Below are 25757 nucleotides of genomic sequence, written 5' to 3' on the forward strand. Positions count from 1 at the left end.
ATATACAATCCTTTTAACACTTGAAACTAAATATTATAAACAATCCCTTTAACATTAGAAACTAATTATAATTTACAATCCCTTCAACATTTGAAACTAAATATAATTTACAATCCCTTTAACATTTGAAACTAATTATAATTTACAATCCCTTCAACATTTGAAACTAAATATAATATACAATCCCTTAATATTAGAAACTAAATATTATTTACAATCCCTTTAACATTAGAAACTAATTATAATTTGCAATCCCTTTAACATTAAGAACTAAATATAATTTACAATCCCTTTAACATTAGAAACTAAATATAATCTGCAATCCCTTTAACATTAGAAACTAAATATAGTCTACAATCTCTTTAACATTAGAAACTAAATATAATTTACAATCCCTTTAACATTAGAAACTAAATATAATTTACAATCCCTTTAACATTAGAAACTAAATATAGTTTACAATCTCTTTAACATTAGAAACTAAATATTTACTCTTAATTCCGTTAAAAACTAAAACATGAAGAAAGGTGTTTGAACTAGAGACGGATAGTTTAACTAATGTTATCAATACTCCAAGAATTAGTTCAACTAACCATACTTCGTTAAACTGTATCTTTCTATTCATAAAATCCGACTTCTGCAGCTGTTGTAACCTATAATATGATATAGTGCAACATGAGAATGATTTATTCTAAATTGTCTGAATTAAAGCAGTATATGTAGGCATCTAGATATGCCACTATACATATTAATCTTAAATATTTTTATTTTTCAAATTGCAAATGGACTTTCAAGGTGAATTTTTAATCAAAGTTTTTATATTAATAAATAATAAAATTGAAATAAAAAAATAGTGAGATAGTTTTGTGTTTAAAAGTGAAAAGTGTTATGATATTACAGTATTATTACCTAAAAATATACATTTTACAAACATGTGTAAATAATTTCGTTTTGTAAATCTATCAATGTGTATCGGATTGAACACTGAACAGTCTAATATTTGGAAACCATTAATAAAATCCGTGCAATGGAATTTAGTCTTTTCCACAATCTTTTATTCTATAATCCCAATATCTTTGCATTCCAATGTTGTAGACCTTAGATATTACAAAGAAGGAATTCTGTTAGATGAAATACGCTAAGTTTAAAATATCAAAGATTTACACCATCAAGTTACAAAGATATGGATTAGACAATTTTGAATTTGTTGTAAAGACTCAGTTCCTTTACCCAGGGAGTATGGAATAGAAGGGAGATATAACTGACGCGGTTCGCCCTACCATATGATGATACATGCTTTGCAGACGGTACTCCATTTAAATAAGAAATATTTGTCTGATGTACAATTACCGCGTATACAATAACCTATTCTGAAAATTTCATATACAAATGAAGTACCCGTCTGCAAAGCATGCTTAATCATATAGTAGGGAGAACCGCGTCAGTTGTATTTCCCTTCTATTCCTTACTCCCTGACCTTTATCTCTGGCAAAATCACAACTGTGTTTCGGGAGTGCTTTTTTTCTAATTCTAGAAAGTAAGTTATTGTGTTTGATTCTTAAACAGAATTACAAAATATCTCAGGTCCGGAAATTTCTAAAAAGTTGTGAGTCTTTTTTGCTTTTAAAATTTCTAGAAAAGCAAAGCATTTAATTTAGGTTTTAAATTATATTGACAAAAACCAAAATTGTCGTAAAGTACAATTTTTTGATAAAATTTACTACATGAATGAGTTACATGAAATCATAAAAAGCTCTTAAGTTGCACATCTTTTTTATACACACTTTGTCATATATGTTATCTTCGCTCATAGATATATGTTAGGTATGGCTGGCCAAACGGCTGGACCAAATTGGCCATTTTTCAAGATAGATTTATTTTTTAACTCCAAGGGCAACGCCGGGCACTTCAGCTACTTATCTTTAAGCCTAGAAGCTTGCTTTTAAAATCATTTTTTTCTTTAGTAAACTGATTGATTCCTACGCCCCTGAAGATATCTATGGAGAAAGCTATCCCTATGACACCGAACCTTTTAACGGAACCAGCAGATGGACTAACAGCTCAGCCATTGGAGAGGATTATGCCGGACTACTGGTCATATTTATTAATAAAGGGAGTTGGAACTTAATGAATGAGCTTTAACTTCAAGCAAATTCAAACTCAACAATGGAAGCATTTCTTTCTTTGATAACGAACCAACAGGAAATCTGATACATTGTGCACCATGAAGCAACCCATACGATTACTAACTGAACCATAACTATAGTTTAACTACTTCACTCTCATTCATTAATTTCCATCTCTGATTTAATGAAGATATGTTTTTATACTATATTGGGCGTTGTAACTATTTGCTTTAAATGGCTACAAATAAGCATTGTAACGATTTGGTTAAATTGTTACAAAAAGCGTTGTAACGATTTGTTTAAATTGTTACAAAAAGCGTTGTAACTATAAGGTTAAATTGCTACAAAAAAGCGTTGTAACTAATTGTTTAAAATGTACAAAAAAGCGTTGTAACTGATTGTTTAAAATGTACAAAAAAGCGTTGTAACTATTTGGTTAAATTGTTACAAAAAAGCATTTAACGATTTGGTTAAATTGTTACAAAAAAGCATTTAACGATTTGGTTAAATTGTTACAAAAAAGCATTTAACGATTTGGTTAAATTGTTACAAAAAAGCGTTTTAACGATTTGGTTAAATTGTTACAAAAATATCTAGATTTATTTTACATTTCACATTTGTAATTTTACCGAAACCAAAACATAACATTTAAAAAAAATGTAACAGCAAAAATTCGAGTGTAACTTAAAGTTAAGAATGCTCGAGAATTATGAGGAAAATCCGGGAACAGGAAAAACCGGAATCCAGGAACCAGTCAGTCTCCTTCCTCAAACACGAGAACATGTACTCCTGGATATTAATATACCTATTCAGAAAAAAACACATATGTGGTGACCCCAGACAACAACTGAGCCACGGCCAAAACGCAGCCTCCAAACTGGAAACAGCTCAAGATTTGGCCAAAGAAGCAATCTCACGAACAATCTCAACTTCCTTATCTGCAAGCTTTTGCTTACATCATGTTATTTGAAACATTTTGTTGGCACTCTATCTTACAGCTACTCCTGGAGCTAATCAGCTACTTAGCTACTCTCTGAGTTAATCAGTTACACAGCTACTCCCGGAGCTATTCAGCTACACAGCTACTCCCGGAGCTAATCAGTTGTACAGCTACTCTAGAAGCAATCCACTGCATAGCTGCTCCCGAAGCTAATTAGCTACACTACTACTTCCGGAGCTAATCAGCTACACTGCTACTCTGGGAGCTAATCAACTATACAGCTACTTCTGGAGCTAATGAGCTACACAGCTACTCCCGGAGCTAATCAGCTACACAGCTACTCTCGGAGCTAATCAGCTACACAGCTATTGTCGGAGCTAATCAGCTACACAACTACACCCCAAGCAAATCAGCTACACAGCTACTCCTGGATCTAATCATCTACACAGCTACTCCAGCTAATCAGCTATATAGCTACTCCCGGAGCTAATGAGCTACACAGCTACTCCCGGAGCTAATTAGCTACAGAGCTACTCCCGGAGCTAATTAGCTATACAGATACTTCTGAAGCTAAAATCTAAAAAGAAACTCCTATACCATACAAATGGAACCAACAAGCAACTCAGATAAACTTCGTCCTATATGGAACAGCCTTCCAAAGCAACCTATTTCCAATGAATTCTCAAATGATTCCATATCAGTCTCAACCTACAATGGATCTAGAAACTTGGGGGGACCTATGTAGCAGCAATAATTCGAGTCTAACTGAAAGTTAAGAATGCTCGAGAATTATGAGGAAAATCCGGGAACAGGAAAACCAGAAACCAGGAACCAGTCAGTCTCCTTCCTCAAACACAAGAACATGTACTCCTGGATATAGTAATACATGTTTATTTACCTATTTAGAATAAACCATATCTGTATCCTTGTTCTTACTTAAAAAATTCTTAATTGAATTTACTTTTTTTGTTATTAAGGGTGCATGGGAAACCTTTAAATATATAAATCAGGGTGCAGGGCACGTGGATTTAACGGTTCCTGTCAATATATCAGAAAGCTTTGGCTTTCGATCACAATTTGAACAATTATTCATAATATTTTATCTTTTTTTTCTTCAATACTTTTTTTGTCGGCATATACATTTTGAATGAAAAAGTATTAAGTAAACAAATCCGTAAGTTTAAAGATTGTTGAAATATAGACCAAAACACGTTTGATTTAAAATAAATGAAACCGAATGCTTCTCACTCTGGTTAGTCCGGGGAAACCTTTATATATATATTCAGGGTGCAGGAGAAACCTATGATGATGGTAATGGAGGGGATGGAGGTGAGAAGAATATTCACATCTTGAATGAAAATAAAAATTATATTCTAAATATATAAAATAGTAGTTTTATGTCCCACAGAAATGTTAATAGTTTTAAAAGCTTCTAAATTAAGTGGTATGACTTTAATAGAGAAAGTTTGGATTGCAGGCAAGCTGGGTTCCCAAGCTAGTCTATATATAATCTCTGCTTGAGTGGGTTGGTGTTTGTTTGTTTGTCCGATCATAACTCGGTAACCCCTGGACCGATTTGTCTCAAATTTTGATTGGGAAACTCGGGAGAGCCATGGGAATGTTCTCAGCTTTGTTTTGAGATTCTTAAATGACTGAAAAAATAGCTAAAATCGTAATTTACGACCAAGCGCGGGTAAACGGAAGTAGTAACTATGAATAACCTGGGCAACGCTGGGTTCCTATAAGCTACATATAAATCTCTGTTTGGTGTTTTGTTTGTCTACTTGATTGGATGTCCGATCATAACTCAGGAACCCTTTGACTGGTTTTGATTGGAGAATTCAGTGTTACTACAGCAATGTGTTTTAGCTTGCTTTGAAACTTCTCATTCAAGTGGGTTGACTTTTATTATTAGGAAAACTCCATGCAAAGCTGGGTTTCCTATTCACAATGGTACCCTTGTAACCTTTCTCTGATCAATATTGTCGTTTTTTAAGTGTACAAGTGTTTAATTCTTATAATTCCTATGTAGTTTCCTGCATTAAAAATACGCAAGTTATTTTTGTTAGAGAAACCACTGCACAACTAGAAATTAGAATTTTCAAAACTATAAACATTGATATCTCATTTATAGTTGATTAGTTGATATTTGATGGAGGGTCATATTACGCCTTAATTTAATTATTTCAGATACGTGTTTTTCTGATGATCAATGTCTGGCTAAGTACAGTGAAGTGTCAAGTCCTGAAGATATGAGTATGCTAGGATGTAAACATAACAGATGTGATTTCTGTAAAAACGAGGCTTACCAGTGCACAGAACCTGATTCACAGTGCAAGTAAATTCATTTCTTAATTTTAAGAAATTCAATACAATACTTTGTTTATGAAAAGTCTCAATAAGGGGGGGGGGGAGGCATATTAAGTAGTATTTCATCGTCTCATTTATCTGGAATTTTTTGTGGGTATACTACACATTCACATAAAAGGATGAATAAGATATGCATGTTTTTCTCTTTGAAGAGTTTAAATCTGAAATTGCAATCTTTGAATGGAGGGTCACTTGAACTTACGCTTACAGTCCTTTTAGTAGTCTCTATTTCTATTTGTCAATGACTCTCTGAATGACCAACCCTGATATTTGAACCTTCTATTCTAGAACCAACCCTGATATTTGAACCTTCTATTCTAAATCCAACCCTGATATTGGAACCTTGTACTCTAGAACCAACCCTGATATTTGAACCTTGTGTTCTAGAACTAACCATGATATTTGAACCTTCTATTCTAGAACAAACCCTGATATATGAACCTTCTATTCTAGAACCAACCCTGATATATGAACCTTCTATTCTAGAACCAACCCTGATATTTAATTTGAACCTTGTATTCTAGAACCAACCCTGATATTTGAGCCTTGAATTCTAGAACCAACCCTGCTATTTGAACCTACTATTCTAGAACCCTGATATTTGAACCTTGTATTTAAGAACTAACCCCTGATATTTAAACCTTCTATTCTAGAACCAACTCTGATATTTGAACCTTGTATTCTAGAACCAACTCTGATATTTGAATCTTGTATTCTAGAACTAACCCTAATATTTGAATCTTCTATTCTAGAAATAACCCTTATATTTGAATCTTGTATTCTAGAACTAACCCTGATATTTGAATCTTCTATTCTAGAACTAACCCCGATATTTGAACCTTGTATTCTAGAACTAACCCTCATATTTGTACCTTGTGTTCTAGAACTAACCCTGATATTTGAACCTTGTATTCTAGAACCAACCCTGATATTTGAACCTTGTATTCTAGAACCAACCCTGATATTTGAACCTTGTACTCTAGAACTAACCCTGATATTTGAACCTTCTATTCTAGAACCAACCCTGATATTTGAACCTTGTATTCTAGAACCAACCCTGATATTTGAACCTTGTATTCTAGAACTAACCCTGATATTTGAACCTTGTACTCTAGAACTAACCCTGATATTTGAACCTTCTATTCTAGAACCAACCCTGATATTTGAACCTTGTATTCTAGAACAAACCCTGATATTTGAGCCTTGTATTCTAAAACTAACCCTGATATTTGAACCTTGTATTCTAGAACTAACCCTGATATTTGAACCTTGTATTCTAGCTAGTCCTGATATTTGAACCTTTTATTCTAGAACCAACCCTGATATTTGAACCTTGTATTCTAGAACCAACTCTGATATTTGAACCTTGTATTCTAGAACTAACCCTGATATTTGAATCTTCTATTCTAGAACTAATCCTGATATTTGAACCTTCTATTCTAGAACCAACCCTGATATTTGAGCCTTGAATTCTAGAACCAACCCTGATATTTGAACCTTCTATTCTAGACCCAACCCTGATAATTGAACCTTGTATTCTAGAACTAACCCTGATATTTGAATCTTGTATTCTAGAACTAACCCTGATATTTGAGCCTTGAATTCTAGAACCAACCCTGATATTTGAACCTTGTATTCTAGAACCAACCCTGATATTTGAGCCTTGAATTCTAGAACCAACCCTGATATTTGAACCATGTCGTTTGACCCTGGGTCGTTTGACCCTTTGTCGGTGAATCTAAAAATCTATATACATACTTTGTTTGGGTGTCTGTTTGTTTGTATCCAATAAACGTCAAAACGGCTGAACCGATCGGGCAAACATTTTGCATGGACCTTTACATGACGTCAGGAAAGGTTTATGAATGCTTAGAGCTTTAAAATTTGCCTCCACAAATTTTGATGATCCACGACAAAATATGATTAAATACAGAAAATCTTTTTGTTTTTGTTTTAAGATGATCACAGAGACAAAATGATCACAGATAAAAGAGTTGAAATAGAAGATAGGCACCGGCACGAAGGGCTCTGAAAGTCTAGTATGTAGTAAAACTTCAGCCTAATTTTTTTTAAAAATCGACTTGGATTGTTACCGAAGCCCGGCCCTAGCTCTATAATGTCGTTTAGAAATAAGGTACACGTTTGGAGGTCCAAACTTTTAAATGAGCTTATTTATAATCCCTCAATTTATTATTCACAGTAGAAACTTTTAATGAGAAGCGATACAATGCTTAATATCTGGAAATCTGATATTGGTACTTAAACGCTATAGCATATGGATTTTACTAAAAAGAACGAATTAACATAATCTGACAAATATCACATTCAAGGAAGGAATTATCGATTGAAAAGAACCGTCCTCAGAAAGCATTAAAAAATACCTGCTCACTGTGATTTTGCCAGGCTAATTTTTTTTTACATAAACGTACTGAGTCGATTCTACACTTGGTAATTCTGACAGGACATGTACAAGTAAATGCAAAGGCAGTACATGTTGTACCGGCTCGGATCATACAGTACAGTACATGTTGTACCGGCTCGGATCATACAGTACAGTACATGTTGTACCGGCTCGGATCATACAACTTTTAGACTGGGGTGGCTAGATACATAAAATAAACTGTAATTGACATTTTTCATTTAAAATTTTGATTTTTTTTTACCAATTTTCTTTATTCAGTCATCTGCAGAGTGTGAGAAAGGGCAAATATGCAAAAAGGGACAGTGCGTGAATAATGGTTGTAGAACATCTGATGATTGCAACAGGGGGCATATTTGTGAAGAAATCTGCATAAATGGGGTAAATTTTTTATATAAATATAAATGTAATTATTTGGGTAAAGATGGATATTATTTTTTAACAATATTTAGCAGACTTACAAATAACTTAATTGTCTGTATAAACAATATTCAAATTTTCATTGTAAGCACAGAGATGACATTAAAGCTGCATATTTACAATAATCAATTTTAACCTTGAACAAATAAACAAGCTTGATTATTTGTTCAAGGTTAAAGGTTTAGAGGGCCACGTTGTGAATCTCGGCAATGTACATGTCTGATTTTAAACCTTGCCTTTTAACACTTTATTGGAGCAATAATGGGGAGGATATCGTCGGTTTTCTAGATTTATTAGTGAACTTATTATAATTTCCTCTGATTATTGTTCATGCAGAAGAAATGTCGTTTGTACAGAAACCAGAATTGAAAATAATGAATTTTTTAAATTGATAGCAATGGATATCCTTTTATTATTGAAAATACCGTTTAAGAGTAACGTTGTAACGACCCCTGAGCCCAATACTTAAGACAGGGTATCGTTATGAAAACCAGTTTTAAAACCCGGGTTTCACGAATGGGGTTAGGCAGTTTTGAAAATATCAATATTTTTGTAATGAAATATTATTTTATTCAGTTTGTTTATATTCTCTATTTTTTCGAATTTCTTAAATCAAAATCTACACAAATGTTTAAGACCCCAAAAAGGAAACACGGGAGTTTCGGTCAACGAGACTCTTTTAAGTTTGGGCTCTGATAGTCCTTTTTTATATACAAAATCCAATTAATAACATTATGGTTTTTAGCCCTGTGTTGGAGTTTGCACAAGTTTGTGTAAAGTTTACAAAAACTGTTTTAAGGATCCTGAAATCAAAGTTAAGGTATGAAAACCCAGTGAGATATTTTTTTTCTGAACTTATTGAAAAGTTTCACAAAAAATTATATTAATCTATTTTTAATACAAACCATTTCAGTGATAACCAGAAAACTCTGGAATAGGAAGTCGACTTTTAGGCTAAATTTATGACTTTAAATAGCCCAATGAACATGAGGCACAGCAATTGTGCAGTGTAAACAGACCCAATTCACTTAATAACTGTGATTAATTGTTTCTTCCTATTTTTCAGTTTTCTGATGATACATGTATGCAATGCATATTATAAATCTATTAAGATTTTTTTTTATTTTTATAACAATGAATACTATCTTTTTTGTAATTTAAGAATACATTTTGATTTTCTACAGGGGAATGCACTTTGCGAGACAAACAAAGAATGTTCTGATTTTTTTAAAAAAGAACTGACCTGTGACAAGGGAGTTTGTGTTAAATATGGTAATATCATCTAATTATATATATAACCAAACTCTTCGTTCATGAGTCAAAAAAAGTATGATTTGCGGCGCCTTGTGCAAAATTGTACCTTTTTGTGCAACTCTCCTGCATGGTGTTTTTTCAATATTTTTTGAATATTTTTTTGAATTTTTTTTTGGTACCCCAATGGCCCAAAAGAAAATCCGCGAACCTTTTATTTCTCTCAAAATCAAAAGTTCAGAACAGCAAAAATATGTATATAAATTATTTTTATTGAAATCTAAAATTTTGAATCAAAGAATCACAGAAAATTCGTAAAATTGTAATAAGAAAATTCAGAATTTTTAATTTTGGTCTAATTTTTAATAAAAATTATTTAAATGCACTAGTTCCTTTCGGGTCTGTCCTAGTGAACGATGTTTGGACCCCCCCCCCCCTGTGTAGTATTAACACCTGTGTTATATGTTTTGGCTGTGCTCATGTAAATTTTGAATAAAATTATATCAATCAATTTAGTTTATATTTTGTGCAAACTTGTTAACAAGACAGTTGTTGACTTCAAAGTCTTCTTAGTAAAATAAAAGAGATCAATAAGGATATTTCTTAACATTTATTTAAAAAAACGAAAGTTTTGAAATATTTTTCCCAGTCAGGGTTGGAAATTGGTTGGTTAGAAATTAACAAGGAACTATTGACGAATATCTGTAGTCACATCATGGGAGCTTTGTAGAGCTTCATGTTGGTGGTGCAGATCAACTGGAACAACAGGTATCCGGACCTCTTACCAGGCTTCACATTAGGGGGGAGAGTTCTCGGGTTTATCATTTTCGAATTTGAAGGATTGCGTCTCAATGTTCGCATGATAATTTAGGAACTCTTGGAACATTATTGAGCTGGATGTAAGCATCGTCCGTTGATAGCTAGGTATCTGTATCATCACCATGAAGGAGCCAGGGTGCTCCCTGAGACAGAGTTGTGTCTCAATGTTTGCATGATAATTTAGGAACTTTTGGAACATTATTGAGCTGGATGTAAGCATCGTCTGTTGATAGCTAGGTATCTGTATCATCACCATGAAGGAGCCAGGNGTATTTATGTGAACAACAGTGTTTTACAGGGTCACCCACTTAAGATGTGATCCGACAAGACTTAATTTCTTTCTGCGGCAAATTACGCAGTTTATCAATCAGTTTATCCATAAAACTTTTTTCAAGGCCTTCAGGTCCAAATATTTAAAGATGCTCAGTTGTCATTAAAGTCTCATCAATTTTTGGATAACCTAGCTTTAAATAAATCGAGGAATATGAAAACATCAAGACAATTGATGAAGTTGAGAATCAAAAATATATATTAGACATTATCTTTGAGGCATCTCCAATTCTCAATACTACCATAAGGAGGCAACCTCCCCTGCACAGCTTCCGAACATCATTTTACCTATTTGCAGCAGTGCTTGTCCCCATAGGAGTTCCAAACCTCCCCTAAACAGTCGTCCGGGAATGATATTCTGTTTTTAATCCTAAATTTGACTCAAAACAAGACTAATTCAATTATATGAGCAAGGTAGTTCATCTATTGTTGGGGTAGCAATACAAAGAGAATAGATTAGTTTCTGTTCTGTGGTTAAGTGTAGGATTAATGCATATGAATAGTTTGGTCATTTGAACGTCAAAAGTTTGGTCATTTCAACATCAAAAGTTTGGTCATTTGGATGTCAAAAGTTTCGTCATTTCGACTTCCAAAGTGACATCATTTCAATGTCAAAAAATAGGTCGTGAGCATGTAAAAAAGTGTGTGTTTAACATCCCTGCAACGTCCTTTTTACATTCCCTGGTTGATAGGGTAAGATTAATTAGAATATTTTTGTTTCATTTAAAGAGTTATAATAAAGTATGAGACTTGGGGGAGGGAGGGAAGGCCAAGCGGCCATGAACCCTATGGAAAAGTCTCAGAAACCCTGCAGAAACAGTCTCCGAACCCTGTAGAAAATCTCTTAACCCTGTAAGGAGCCAAACATGTGTTATTCGGGGGGAAATTGCATAATTTCTCCATTTTATTCAACATATGCCACAGGATCACACAAAAGTATTACTGATAAATGCAATTTTGATCTTATTCACGGCCTTAGTATATGTTTATTTTGTATTCCTATTTTAGGCTAAAACTTTAAAATTGACTTGCAAGAAAATGATTTATATTGGCATAAGTCTGCATTCATGAGAACTAACATTTTGTCCAAAAACAATTAATTATTTTTCTCAATTTCATTGATTTTTGTAATAAAAAGTTTTTGACCTACTTACTACTCCCAGTTCTTTAGTTTAACCTATTTTCAAAAGCTTAGGTTAAGCAGCGCAACAAAGCACAATGTTTTTAGTATTTAGATAGATAGATAGATAGATATATATTTGACTAAATATTTAATTAAAAACAATTTCAATTGCACAATTTTTACATTTTAATTTAGTCAGGGTCTCTCTAACCATTGTTGGTTGTTTTGAATGTGAGGCCCTTCTTCAGCGATACATACATGTTCAATTTAAACAATACAAAATAAAACAAAAACAATTTAGAACTGAAGGAAAAGGAGGAAAAGGAAAAGTAGTAGATAGAGGAAAGGTAAAGTTTGCCAATCATATATTTAAACATAAAAACAGCAGAATTAAATTTGATCATGTCTTTTATTTTTAGAATTTCAAGTTTCAGAAAAAGTGGATCTGCATGTGCAGCATAACCTATTTCAATGATATTTTTCATGAAAATACATTTATCTTTTTAATGTAGTCCACCGCTTTTATAATTCCGGTCATTAAAGGTCAGTTTTACTCCCAAATATGATTTTAAAGTGATTGGCGCTGGAATTATTATAACTACTCACGTAAGTATAAATATCGAAATAGAATGATATTTTGCATTTATTAAGTTTTTCTGCCTTTTCGTTTTTTTTGTATCATCTTAATGTTATTTTCAATTAAAAATATATAATCTTTTACTAATTCTAGGGAGTTAAATACCTGTTCTGGCTGAAAAGTGTTCACACAAATTTCTTCACATTCAACTTTTATTCTAGCATCAAGGCAAAAGAATGAGGGGAAATGTTAGTATAAGGGGGGGGACTTGCGTGAAATTAAATGTACAAAAGGGGATGGGTAAGATATTATTCTGTTCCTTTTCCTATCCCATATTATTCTTAATTCCCCTTTCTCTCCTTCCCCATTCCTTTCACCTTCCCTACCCTACCCCTTTCTTAGGCCTTTTCTCATTCCCCGTCCTTGTCCCATTGCTTCTCCCTTTCATGGCCTTTACCTACATTTCCCATTGCTTCTCCCTTTCATGGCCTTTACCTACATTTTATTTCAATTCCTACCCCCATCCTCCTTGATCCCCTTTCCACCTTTTCCACTTTCCCCTCCCCTTTCCCCCCTTCATTTTCTCCTTCTTTCCTCGTTCCCTGTCATTCCTTTTTCCTCTCCAATTTATTTTCCTCCTCTTTTTCCCTCCCCTTCTTCCCTCCCCTTCCCCTTTAGCTGTCCCCTTCCCTATTTCCCATCCGCATGCCTCCCCTTGCTCTTTCTCCTTTCCCACTTTCCCTTCCCCTTTTTATTTCCCTTTTCCTATCCCCTTTTATCCTTTCATTTCCCCTTCTTTTCTTTCTCATATCATTTTCCCCTCCCCTTAACCGTTCTTTTCCTTATTCCTCTTTCCTATTCCCATCCCATCCCCTTTGTCTTTTCCTCCCCCTTTCCCCACTCCCTTTTCTCTGTCTCCTTTCCTCTTTCCCATCCCCGTTCTCTTCCACTTTCCCTTCCCCCTTCTCGTTTCCCACTTTCCATTCCTGTTTTCTTTTTCTCTATACCCTTTTCCTTTCTTTTTCCCCTTTCTCTGTCCCCTTTCCCTTCTCCGCTTCCCTTTTCCTTTTCTTTACTGTTTCCACTTCCCCTTCTTCTATTCTATTTCCCCTTTCCGTTAGCATATAACAACAATATTATAAAGATTGTAAACAATAACACAAATGATAAACAGACATCTAGGGGGGGGGGGGGGGGACAGGATAACCTTGAATTTGATTGAAAATGTCTCTGTAATAAGGTTCTTTTCGTATAAAACTAAAATCCTTAACTTTTTTAATCTTTTTTAACAAGATAATACCACTTTCACAGTATATACTAACTCATCGTAACATTAGATCGGCTGCCTTTGTTATTGTTGTTATCGCACCCTCCTTATATTCAATATCTCCTTGCTCTGATCAAGCATGCTTGTTAGATGCAAATGCCTGGTCTTCAAATTTTTGCAGTCCTGCATCTTATACCTTTATATTTACTTGTTATTTTATACTTCTTTGGCACAAGTTGCATCCATAGTATCATTCCATGTTATACGCACGTTGAGTGAATTATTTGAAAATTTGCGTTATAATAGTCACCCTGTATCAATTCCACCAATCACAGCACTCGGCTCATTCTCCAATAACAGCTGATTTAAGAACAAGGGCCTAGAACACAATCCTTGAAAAGCACATGTACATAAAGTGAATATAAAGTGAGTACTCTGTCTTTGTTCTAGGCCCACGTTCCAGTTAGTCCAGCAATTGTATTGGTAGCCCACGAGGGACAAATTTTCTTAAAAGATAAAAACAAAAACTTTGTTGAATTTTTCCTTCGACACTGACAACAATATTTTGTGATGATTTCCAGTGTATCTAGAAAAATTTGAAATATTTGTTTATTGACATAATGATTAATTTCCCGTTATTCTTTCAGATACCATGTTTTAAAATTATAATGCTCATATTTTCGTTAGTGATATTAATATTATTGTGAAAATAGTTGAATTAGATCGTGTGACGTGATTCTTACACAATTGGTGATTGAATATGGCGGAGTCTACACCTGCCACCATCTCCTACGCCAAGGTTGTACGGAAAGATGATGGTGTCGAGGTGAAACCGTCGATCGTTAATCAAATCCCTGAAGTTGAGAAGACTGTAGCCGCCGAATCTGCTGTTAATGATCCTAATTACGAAGATATGGAAGAAGATGAAAGCTTCAGGTTTGTTACAATTACTTGATTTTAATGTTATTGCTAAAGGAATAAAGCAAGTAATTTTCTAGAGATCGTTTTTTAGACCCCCTCCCCCCTCACATCATTTTGAACATTGATCTAATAGAAGTTATAGTCCTGTATCAGTTTTTATAGAAGTTATAGTCCTGTATCAGTTTTTATAGAAGTTATAGTCCTGTATCAGTTTTTATAGAAGTTATAGTCCTGTAACAGTTTTTATAGAAGTTATAGTCCTGTATCAGTTTTTATAGAAGTTATGGTCCTGTATCAGTTTTTATAATTACAATTTTTTAAGAAAGAAAGTCAACAAATATTCCAGCTCATGAAAGATAACATGAACTAATTAATTTTCAATTGGTACACTGAAATCTTATATTATATTAGAGAATTTTAACTATACTACTAGTCATCTTCTATTTCAATTATGAACATTTTCTCTTTATATACACTGTTAAACAGAAACAACTAAAGTTCCCGGATTTCATAAACAAATTCGTGAAGTTTCCAAATTTAGAGGCAAAATTTTGAAATTTTGATCATGACAAGAAAAATATATACATTTATTATTTTGTACAATTTTGAGAGATAAATTGTATTTATTGCATCGCATCCAATCTACTATTTATTTTTTAATTTAATTAAGTTAATAATTCTGGAAAAATAAAAAAAAATATTTGGAATCAAAATTAAATTTAGACGAAATTATATAAGATAACAAACATAACACAGGGGCAAATACAGGGTGAGTCAACTCAGAATTTTCGCTCCATTTTCCGTAGCTCCCAACGTGCGGTGGAGGGGACAATTTCCACGGGTGAGCAATTGCTTCAAGGCTCACCCTGTATATTTTCATGAGTTTATAATAAAATGTACTACTAAAATCTGAGAATTAAATGAATTATTTTTCTAAAAATTTATCTGTCTGTTCTTAGTTTAATGTTGCGTACAGGGACTTCAAACGAGATTTCAAATGACCCTCCATCCAATAATTGCAATGTCCGATCTACTACGGCACTATTTAAAGCTTTGTCTGATCAAGAGCGAATTAGATATCCATGTTTTAACTGTCAATTTTCATTAGACTCTCCCGAGTCTGGAAAATGGTGATTTCTTCCACAGTTGTGATCAGATAAAGGGTTCAAGGGTAGCGTTGTAAATCGGACAATGCCAACTTAGCATGGAGGGTTACTTAAGATAATGAATATTATTTAACTTGTGAATTATTTGAAGGAAGCGAAAAGCCCGTGGAGGGAGGAAGAGTCGAGGAAGGCGAGATGAAAAGGAGGATGCTCCTGGCAAGGAGACAACCCCTGTCAGTCCTAACCTTACCCTGGAGAAGGAGGCAGACCCTGTAGTATATGTGGAGGCCCCCCTGCCCAAGGTCAACCCCTGGAAGAAATCTGTTACTCCGGACCCTCCAGGATTAAACAACGGTGAACCCAACCTGGAAACATCTAAACCTGTAGCTGAAACTAAACCTCTTGCTGAAACTTTATCTGTTGCCGAAACTAAACCTGTTGAACCTAAACCTGTCACTAAACTTTCCGCTCCTAAACCTGAAAAGGAATCTAATAAAAGAAATGAACCCCGAGGAAAAAGGGGACCAAGAGAGGAGAGAAGGGTGAGCAAGAGGGAGGGGAAAGGAGATAAAGAACCTAAGGAGGTGAAGGTAGAGAAGGAGGTGAAGGTTGAAGATGTGAAGGAGAAGAAGAAGGTGCTACCTCCTGCCCCTAAATCAAATCCTTGGAAGAAAGTTCCTGGGTCGGACCCTCCAGTATCCATTAAGGAAGCGGAGCCAAAGGTATTTCTTTTCAACTAAAGATAACTCCAATAAATATAATATTTGAACCTTTTTATCATCCGCCATTATTAGTTGATTTCAGGGACACAAATAAGTAGCAAAAACCGAGTTAAGGTTATAAGAGAATTTTGTACGTACTTAAATTATATATAAGTCTTTAATTCACAATGAAATCATTTTCATGGACTGTACAAATGTACTAAACTAAAGACAAGTTCAATAAATATATTGGTTAACTTATTTTATCATTATTTATCCCGATTATTTGATTTCCGCGACTCAAAAGTAGTTCATCTACCTGAGCGCCAGTTCAAATTTTGAATTATAGATTCAAAGTGAAAGATTCATTTTGACTTGGTTGTGCATGCTCATAAGCTCTAAGAAATCAAATGCAAATTTTTAATTAAAACATTTTTAGATCATAAAATCTGATCCAAGTGTAAACAAGAAGGCTAGTGATTTCAGTGCCTGGCCCGACCTAAGCGAACAACCAAGGTAGTTATGTTGTAATAATTGCCTGAAGACATAATTTCAAGTAATTCCATTTATTAAGTTCTATTTACGATCCAGCGCTATCCATCAAATCAAGAATATTTGAGATATCCTTTCTTTTAGATTGGACAATGGAATTTTTTTCAATTGTGGTTTCTTTTTAAAAGTGACTTGAGGATTTGTGTACAAAAAAAACAATTAAAGAAACTGTCAGAATTCAGCACCTTAAGATAAATGAGGTTTAAAGGGTACCGTTGTGAATCATGCAATCCACTCAATAATTGAAGCGTCTTTTTTCATATCCTGTTACTGTAATTGCACACACACGCTCGATAAAAAGTGACGTATTTTTTAATAGTTAAAATTGTCACTTAGACTGAAAGCAGTTATATCTTTGCCTTAATCAGGGAAAATGGGCGTCTATTCAAAATGGTTCTATGTCTAGGTTTACATAACCATTGGATGCGGCTTTCATCGAATCGGGCTTTCTCTTGGGGCTTTGAGTCCGATTGCTCGATCCGCACGAGCATAAACCATTGCACTCTGCGATGCTAACGGGTCCAGAATACGTACTTAATATGGTTTTGTCTGGGACTAGGGATGGGTAACTGGTTGTGTTCGCGCTATTAGGAGCCTCGTTTACTGATTTTGGGAACAAAATTTAGGAGATCTCCTTTGATCAAGGATATAAGTGAAGCATCTAAAACTGCTAATAGATGCCGAATCTTACTTTTTGATAAACAGTTTGGTTTTTCTCATTTATTTTTTCGCTTCTCATGATCTCGGTAACTTTCAAGTTGTTACTTCTTGGTAAATAATTTTTCATATTCAATTCTCAACATCTCGGCGCAAAGCTTAGAAAACCACAATTTTATTCTTTTTAATTTTGACCTAAGTGCATAGCGCATGGACCTGATTTTTGATGGAGAAATTCAGTTTAAGGCTTTTAAATTTTTCCCCTGTTTTATTTTACAATATTTCTTCATTTAGATTTCAATATTATTAAAGTCCTGGTGTTTTAGTCTAACTTTTACCCTCAATTGTTGTCTGTAAGTGCATAGCATAGGTTCCCCTCGTATTTTTTTCGTTTTGATAGTTTTGTTGAAGTTTGTGTTGAAGTTTGTGTTGAAGTTTGTGTTGAAGTTTGTGTTGAAGTTTGTGCTGGTTTAAAGTTAAATTTTAAATTTTTTTTTTTTCTCTGCTTGTCCTGAGAACGATCAGTGTTCTTTTGTACACAAGTGCAAAGCAGATGGTGCTGATCTAAACATTTAAAAAAATTTTTTTTTTAATATTGAAATGTACAGTTGTAATATTAAGTCCCGTTAAATTGTATGTTTAAATTTATGTTTTTGGATCAGAAATATAGATTTAATTAAAGATTTTGGGAACAAATAAAAAATTTCTAAAATATTTTGCTAGATAATTGAGATGTGTGTTAAAAGGTTAAAACATTTTTTACCAGAATTTGCCAATGGATCCGCATGTTTATCCGGATCTAGGGAGCCAAGATCCGCATATCTTTCCGGATCTAGGGAGCCAAATTGTTACGGATCCAAAATCTGGATGTTTTAGATCCGTAAAGTTATGATATTCAAAGCACCTATTTTCCTAGCTTTAGCCTCTAAATACAAAAAAAATTGGACTTGGGGAAGGTGTATGTTTATTGGCGTTACAACAGCTTGCAATTTTTTTCCAAGTTCTTTAAGGAAATATATAAAGGTTTATTTTTATCCAATTTCAAAAAAATATCTAGACCTACTCCGTTCAGGAAGAGAACTGGCGACAAAACTCGACCTTTGAAGTCTAAGAAAACTGGCGACCTAACGGAGACGACCGGAGACAGCGGAGCACTCTCTGGGATGGAGACCAATTCCGACACTAAGGAAAATCAGGTAAAAAATCCATATTTTAAAATCCAGTTCATCTACCCACTTCCCCCTCTATCTTTCAAGAGACCTTCCATTAAGAAAAAAAGAAAAATTGAGGCATGTTACCCTCATTTGTAAAGCAGAAGATTGAGTGCCGGAAAACTAGAGGTTATATTGTACACTGTACAATGTGCACTCCGTGCTAGAGTACACTCGCACTTAATTTCCCGCTAAATAAATAAGAATATATTCGATATTCTCCGGAAGATCACTTAGAATTACGCTTTAGCCCCTGTAAGGCGTGGATCTTTTGTTGTCTCTTTACTTGAAAAGATTATTATTAACTGGATCAATAATCCAAATATAAATATTTTTATTTGCTGGATCAATAATCCAAATATAAATATTTTCATTGGCTGGATCAATAAATCAAATATAAATATTTTTATTAACTGGATCAATAAATCAAATTTAAATATTTTTATTAACTGGATCAATAAATCAAAAATAAATATTTTTATTAACTGGATCAATAAATCAAATATAAATATTTTTATTAAATGTTATATTGTTCAGGCCCCGTCTAAGAGTGGAGAATCTGATGCTAAGAAAAGGAAGAGTAAAACTGGTAAAACTTTAACTTTTTAAAGGATTTTTATCTCAGATTTGCATTCGTCTCTTAATTCTTGAAGGAGGATAGATTAGTTATTTGGGATTGGGTATTTGTGTGTAAACAACATAGTTTGTAGCGTAAGTTATATGAAGAATATCAAGAAAGTTTAATATAATAATCAGCAAGTTGTAACTATGGTTTTAACATGAAATTCATATCCTTGTTTTTTCTCTCTGAAAATTATTAATATCCAAATTTATATTTTCGTTTTATAAAGAAAGATAATTCGGAATAATGAATTTGAAATATTTTTCTAATATATTTCTCAATTTTGTGTTTATTTGTATTCAGTGACGCCATATTGTCAATTCAAATTTTATGGATATGCTTGTTAGTTATCAATGTTTTAGCACTATTTTGGACAAATGTGTTTTTCTCATTTTTCTCGACTCGGTGTTTTTTTTTCCCTATACTTTGAACATGATCTGTTGTTTTTCATTCATTTTGTCTTCTCTTTTATTTTTGTAATTAAATATTCCAGTTTTGTCTTTTTCCTCTGAACCCTGGCTTTCCTTTTCCAGTTCCCCTTCTTGAAGAGGGCTTAAGTGACCTTCCAGTGAATTCTGACATTTTTCAACCCCCCCCCCCCCCCCCCCTCCTATTTCCCGCGAGTATGGAATTTAAATAATTAAACTTCAGCAAAACAATTATCGGTCAGAAGTATTTATGCAAATGTTATATAGAGAATTTTTGTTAATACAACTGAATACTTGCTTCAAATTCTCTTTTAAAACCATCTTATCTTTGCAACCTGATGTTGCAGACCCTTAATATTTCAAGGTATGAAGTCGGCTCCAGATCTTTTTGTCAAAGTTTGAAATATCAAAGGTCTACTGAGGGGTATCTTCCCATCTCTCTTATTGCCAGCTTTAACAGAGTGCAACAGTTGACACAGGTAGAATAACAAGCTGTAACAGGTAGAATAACTTCTGTAACAGGTAGAATAACAGCTGACACATGTAGAATAACAGCTGACACAGGTAGAATAACAGCTGACACGGGTAGAATAACAGCTGACACAGGTAGAATAGCAGCTGACACGGGTAGAATAGCAGCTGACACAGGTATAATAACAGTTGACATGGGTAGATTAACAGCTGACACGGGTAGAATAACTGTTGATAGTTGACACGGGTAGAATAACAGCTGATGGAACATCTATATTCTCACCAATTATATTGTTCAATATAAAATTTAGTTTTTTCAATATAGATAGTGAAGTAAATTTTGTTGTAAAAACTCTGGGTTATAATCGCCTTGAGTATATATGGTTAACCCCAAATTGTACGGTTTTATTAGAACTATATTATTGATTTTGTTTAATCAAATGAGAACAGAAATAAGGATAGGGCCAGTGTTGTTAACATATAACCACATTAGGACAAGTAAAGTGATATTCTTATAAAAAGTTAACAAGGCTCTTTATACTTGTAAAACGGGTGCCTTGCCCCGTTTCCCCCATAACATGGAAATAAATAATACTTAAGCCCCCACCCCACCCCTCGGACAAATTCCTGGATACGCCCCTGTTCTAGAGATGTCCTAATACTAGGTGGGGGGGGGGGGGGTTGGAAGCTATTTAAGCTGTAGGTTAACCCCCCCCTTCCCCCTCCTTACCCCCCAGTAACCCCTCACCAGCATAAATGTGTTGCCGGCCGGTACATCTTTAAACTGCGCAATTTACTATTTCTATACGACGCAATATGTAAATTTCGCAATTCAGACAATTTTTACTATGAATGCACAAATTTTCTTGCACACTGCATTTTTAAAGAATTGCATGAATTCACTTGATAGTTATGAAAATATAACGAATTGAATTATGAGCTATTTTACGAAATTTACGCCAGACTCTGCTTGCGTATAGGTCTGTCTAAGTAAAATAATCAAGTTCTTGGCTTTAGTCCCAACTTGCACGAGGATCAAGTAGAAAGGTCTGTTGCGTACATTTGCGCAGTTTTCTCGAGAGCACATGTTAAGCGTCTTTTAAATATGAAATATAAACTTGTCTGAGACATTTTCCTTATTTTTAAAGATTAATGCGTATTAGTTATCTTGTTAAAAATCGTGGACTTAAATGGAGTGTTCGCGAAAAATGAAAAATGAAAGGGGGTATAGGCTTACGGCGAAAATTAAGAGCTTATGATCGCTACTAATCTGCAACTTAATCTGAATTTATTTGGACGCTAGGTTTCTCATCATGAGTAGTTTTTTACAATTTTCTCCTTATAGACGCAACAGATTAGTAGCGATGAAAAGCGCTTATTTTTCGCTGTATGCCTATACCCCCTTTCATTTTTCGCGAACACTCCCTTTAACTTAAATTTTCAGTGAAAAAACAGTGGACAGTTGTTCCTCTTGACATCTCTAACAAGAAGAAACCTCGAAGAAACAATACACTCAAGTAGAAAATTATTTTACTTTTATCTACGCTATATTTAATTTATTCTTTCATCTATTTCTTTAATATTTCACTTGTGCAGTAGTTCAGTATCAATACTAATATTTTATCCTTTATTCACTCGTTAATTCATACATTTTGTTACTTCTCTTTATTACATGAGTGAATTTTTTTTTTTATATGGACTTTCCTCCGAGAGAGATGCTCTGCAAGAAACAGAAAGAGATGATTAGGACAATAAAAGAGCCATGGCCAAACCTGGTCAAAGATAGATGGTGTAATTATTCGATGAGATTGCTTTACTATTACATGAGTGAATTTAAAAAAAAAAAATCCAGATGTAAAAGGTCATTTTTCTTCAGATCTTCAAAAATATATTTTTTCCAGGGGGGTAATATTTTTATCTACAGTCTACTCCCTTGATTTACTTTAAAAATTGTTTAGAGACACAAAAAATACCCGTGAGGAGGAACGGAATCGTCGGAACCGTAGATCCGGCGGAACAGTCTCTAAACCATCCTCGAGACTGAAGAAACCGGTTAAATCTAAACCTCGTCGTATCTCGGGGGATGAATTCTTCACCTTCAGTCTAGACGGTCTCCTTCCAGCCTATGGAGACCCCAGCCAGGTAGCCAGCTTTAGATTTAAAGCTCTTTTCTTCTCAAAAATTATTTATATTATATAAATTTATAACTTGAATTTTAATTCTCGATATTTAACAAATGTAATTATCCAGGATCCAACATTTGTAACCCCTGTCCTGGGCACAACCTACTACCACGACACAATCAACGCCAGGATGAACGACCAAGTGTCGGAGGACGTTCTCAAGAACTACGTCAAGCATCAAATGTAAGTGATAACCGTTGTCGCTCTAAATTTAAATTGAATGTGTTAGATTAATGTTATGTAAAAAATTAACAAAGAAATATTTTTTAGTGAATATTACTTCTCTTTGGATAATCTGCAGAGGGACTTCTTCCTTCGTCGGAAAATGACTCCTGAGGGGTATCTTCCCATCTCTCTTATTGCCAGCTTTAACAGAGTGCAACAGTTGACACAGGTAGAATAACAAGCTGTAACAGGTAGAATAACTACTGTAACAGGTAGAATAACAGCTGACACATGTAGAATAACAGCTGACACATGTAGAATAACAGCTGACACAGGTAGAATAACAGCTGACACAGGTAAAATAACAGCTTTAACAGGTAGAATGACAGCTGTAACAGGTAGAATAACAGTTGACACGGGTAGAATAACAGTTGACACAGGTATAATAAAAGCTGACACAGGTAGAAGAACAGCTAACACATGTTGAATAACAAGGTGGAACAGGTAGAATAACAGCTGATACGGATAGAATAACAGCTGACACAGGTAGAATAGCAGCTGACACGGGTAGAATAGCAGCTGACACAGGTATAATAACAGTTTACATGGGTAGATTAACAGCTGACACGGGTAGAATAACTGTTGATAGTTGACACGGGTAGAATAACAGCTCACGCAGGTAGAATAGCAGCTGACACAGGTAGAAGAACAAGAACAGCTGACAGTTGACACGGGTAGAATAACAGCCGACGCAGGTAAAACAGCAGTTGACGGATAGAGCAATAGCTGACACAGGTAGATGAAGAGCTGACACAGGTAGAAAAGCAGCTGACAAAAAAAATTCAGGATAATATATATGAATGCTATCGATTTCTCATTAAAAAATAAGATGTTCGTTAAATTCATTTTAAATTTCATCAACTTGCGTTGGCATTTCATTAAGCATTAAAAGATTCAATGCGTCGTCTTCGTATATTTTAATACAACAAAGACGACTTTAGATTTGAATTTTTTAAACCTGCTGCATGGATGCACAAAAATGAAAAGAGAAGCTGTCAAATTACAGCTTCTTTTGGTTGCCTTGGAAATGGAAAAAAACTTGTTCGAAAATTAAAAACTTAAATGAGAAAGTCGTCTTCATTGTAGTAATATCAACGCCGATAACTGAATTAAGATATTTATTATTTTTAGGATATAACATTCATCGTTTCAAGTTTGGACAACTCTGACGTAGTGGAGGTCAAAGACGGATTGCTGGTAATTTTTTTTATTTAAGTGACAGTTGACGTTATTCAAATTAATCCTTCTTTTAAGAAATAACGTATAGTATTTAGAATGCTGTTGTTCTATAAATCTAGGAAATATGACGAAAATATATTTGTATTTCTAAATATTGACATATCAATGCGTATGATAAAGGGAAATCATAAATCTTTTTTAATAAAGAAAGAATGGCAATGATATCTTTCTTTCTTTTAACGGACTGTAAGCGTAAGTTCAAGTGATCCTTAATGCAAACATGGAAATGTCCGATTCACCCTTAAAGATTTTAACCTTTGTCTGAATAAGAGGGCAATGTTTATTATTTTGAAAACTGATTGTTGTCCATTGTGGGTTCTCTACAATTAAAACTTACAACAAATTAAAATCGAAATCAACAGAACATTTATAATCAGAAAAAGGTTTCATGGGGATTTTGTGAATCAGGCACTGTCATCATTGCATGTAGAGTGACTCGAATTTAATGCGACCCCTTTAATGGTATCGATGAATAAAATTTGAAGTTTTTGTTTGTGTTAAAATATCAAAATATTTAGATTCGTCCTCTATACGAGCCTGAGTCCTGGCCCTTGAAGTCTACAGATTTGAACCCAGATGTGCCGGAATTTATTCCAACAATTTCTACCTCCACTGCTCCTCCTAAACCTGCAGAGGATAATGTATGTTTTGTAATCATTTTTTCCCTCTAAAATATATTTTTCGTCGTCTGAACACTTCAAATTCTGTAATTCACTACGATAAAGAAGCTTCGTCGTTCTTCTCAATGTTAATTTTAAACAAGTTTTACGCAATTTAAATTAACTTGAAGATCTCATCGAATAGTCCAAGTCAATAAGTCCAAGTTTACACCATCAGGTTCACAGATAAAGGGATTGTGACCAAAGCTTAATTCTTCTTCCAATTTAAATGAAACTTTAAACATTTATTAACTTAATTTTTTGATTAAAGATTGGATCGGATCGGTTTAGATTGAATCGGTTTAGATTGTATCGGTTTGGTTTGGATTTGGGGATTTGATTGAATTTGGCTTTGGCTTCGGATTTAATTTGATTTAATACTCGTAATGATGACCGACGTGTGCAGGGTGAGGATGAGGATACTGCTGGAACAGATGGAGATGATGAAAGTGAAGAAGATGAGAAAAAGGTAATTTTTTTCTCTGTTTTTCTCTTTTTTTGTCATCCCGAAATTTGCCTTCAGATTCATCACTCCTAAGTTTGTAACTTAAAATTTGACATTCCGAAGTTTGTCGTCATTTAAAAGCTGTCAAGGGGGGGGATGAAATAGTTGACAAGGCAAGTTAGTTTTTTTACAAATTACCCTTTGATAAAAGATAATCTTGAAGGTGGTTCCTGCCAAGCCCGGCCTCCAGTTGAAGGAGGAGAAAGGGGATGTAAGGGAAGGAATGGAAAAACTGTTGGAATCTCGAACTCTACCTTCTCCTACCCCGCCTCCTGAATGGAAGGAGGTTAGGAAAAGGAGTAAAGAGGAACGGAAAAGTCTTCCCAAGGAAACTGAAGGTACGGAGACCAAAATCTTTTTTATGTCGCTATTATCCACCAATAAAAGAATTATTAACACCATAATTGCATTTTAACTCTGAAAATGGTATTGTCTCCAGCTCAGAAAAATCATGTCAAATCAACTAACTTTTTTTTTATTTTTTGGTTTATTTTAATTTTTGTTTGAAATACGAATATTAAGGTAAATCTGGTGGAGATCAGAGAGAAGAATTGGATTTCCAGTTTGATGAAGAGATGGATTTCCCTGCTGTAAAAAACAACACGTAAGCAGACTAAAATTTAACAAAAAAAATC

General features: G+C 34.1%; 2 protein-coding genes and 1 long non-coding RNA gene across 3 annotated transcripts; all 3 read left to right on the forward strand.

The window, feature by feature from the left end:
• The first annotated feature begins 686 nt into the window (after positions 1 to 686).
• LOC111702599 (uncharacterized) lies at positions 687 to 5408 on the forward strand. The gene is made up of 4 exons (XM_023474339.1): positions 687 to 795; positions 1965 to 2094; positions 4353 to 4395; positions 5257 to 5408. Exons 1-4 carry the CDS (start codon positions 734 to 736, stop codon positions 5406 to 5408), a joined length of 387 nt encoding a protein of 128 aa, XP_023330107.1. The 5' UTR covers positions 687 to 733.
• Positions 5409 to 8108: 2700 nt separating this feature from the next.
• On the forward strand, positions 8109 to 9504 carry LOC111702598 (uncharacterized). The gene is made up of 3 exons (XR_002765447.1): positions 8109 to 8236; positions 9021 to 9095; positions 9460 to 9504. It is a non-coding gene; the product is annotated as an uncharacterized LOC111702598 (long non-coding RNA).
• Positions 9505 to 14402: 4898 nt separating this feature from the next.
• On the forward strand, positions 14403 to 25736 carry LOC111702600 (la-related protein 1). The gene is made up of 14 exons (XM_023474341.1): positions 14403 to 14578; positions 15821 to 16391; positions 16810 to 16886; positions 18652 to 18775; positions 19328 to 19379; positions 21756 to 21828; positions 22270 to 22453; positions 22562 to 22677; positions 22765 to 22888; positions 23851 to 23916; positions 24477 to 24599; positions 25024 to 25086; positions 25286 to 25460; positions 25645 to 25736. The coding sequence occupies exons 1-14, from the start codon at positions 14403 to 14405 to the stop codon at positions 25728 to 25730; spliced, it is 2010 nt and encodes a 669-aa protein (XP_023330109.1). The 3' UTR covers positions 25731 to 25736.
• The last annotated feature ends 21 nt before the right edge of the window (positions 25737 to 25757 follow it).

The sequence above is a fragment of the Eurytemora carolleeae genome, unplaced genomic scaffold, assembly GCF_000591075.1.
Source record: "Eurytemora carolleeae unplaced genomic scaffold, Eaff_2.0 scaffold257, whole genome shotgun sequence".
In the NCBI taxonomy this organism is placed as follows: domain Eukaryota; kingdom Metazoa; phylum Arthropoda; class Copepoda; order Calanoida; family Temoridae; genus Eurytemora; species Eurytemora carolleeae.

Excerpts from the sequence above, each read along its gene's own strand:
- LOC111702600 (XM_023474341.1), top strand. The coding sequence starts at position 14,403 with ATGGCGGAGTCTACACCTGCCACCATCTCCTACGCCAAGGTTGTACGG. Across the intron at positions 16,887-18,651 it reads GACCTAAGCGAACAACCAAG|GAAGAGAACTGGCGACAAAA; the intron begins GTAGTTATGTTG and ends TACTCCGTTCAG. Across the intron at positions 22,889-23,850 it reads GAGTGCAACAGTTGACACAG|GATATAACATTCATCGTTTC; the intron begins GTAGAATAACAA and ends TATTATTTTTAG.
- LOC111702599 (XM_023474339.1), top strand. The coding sequence starts at position 734 with ATGCCACTATACATATTAATCTTAAATATTTTTATTTTTCAAATTGCA. Across the intron at positions 796-1,964 it reads ATTGCAAATGGACTTTCAAG|TAAACTGATTGATTCCTACG; the intron begins GTGAATTTTTAA and ends TTTTTTCTTTAG. Across the intron at positions 4,396-5,256 it reads TGGTAATGGAGGGGATGGAG|ATACGTGTTTTTCTGATGAT; the intron begins GTGAGAAGAATA and ends TAATTATTTCAG.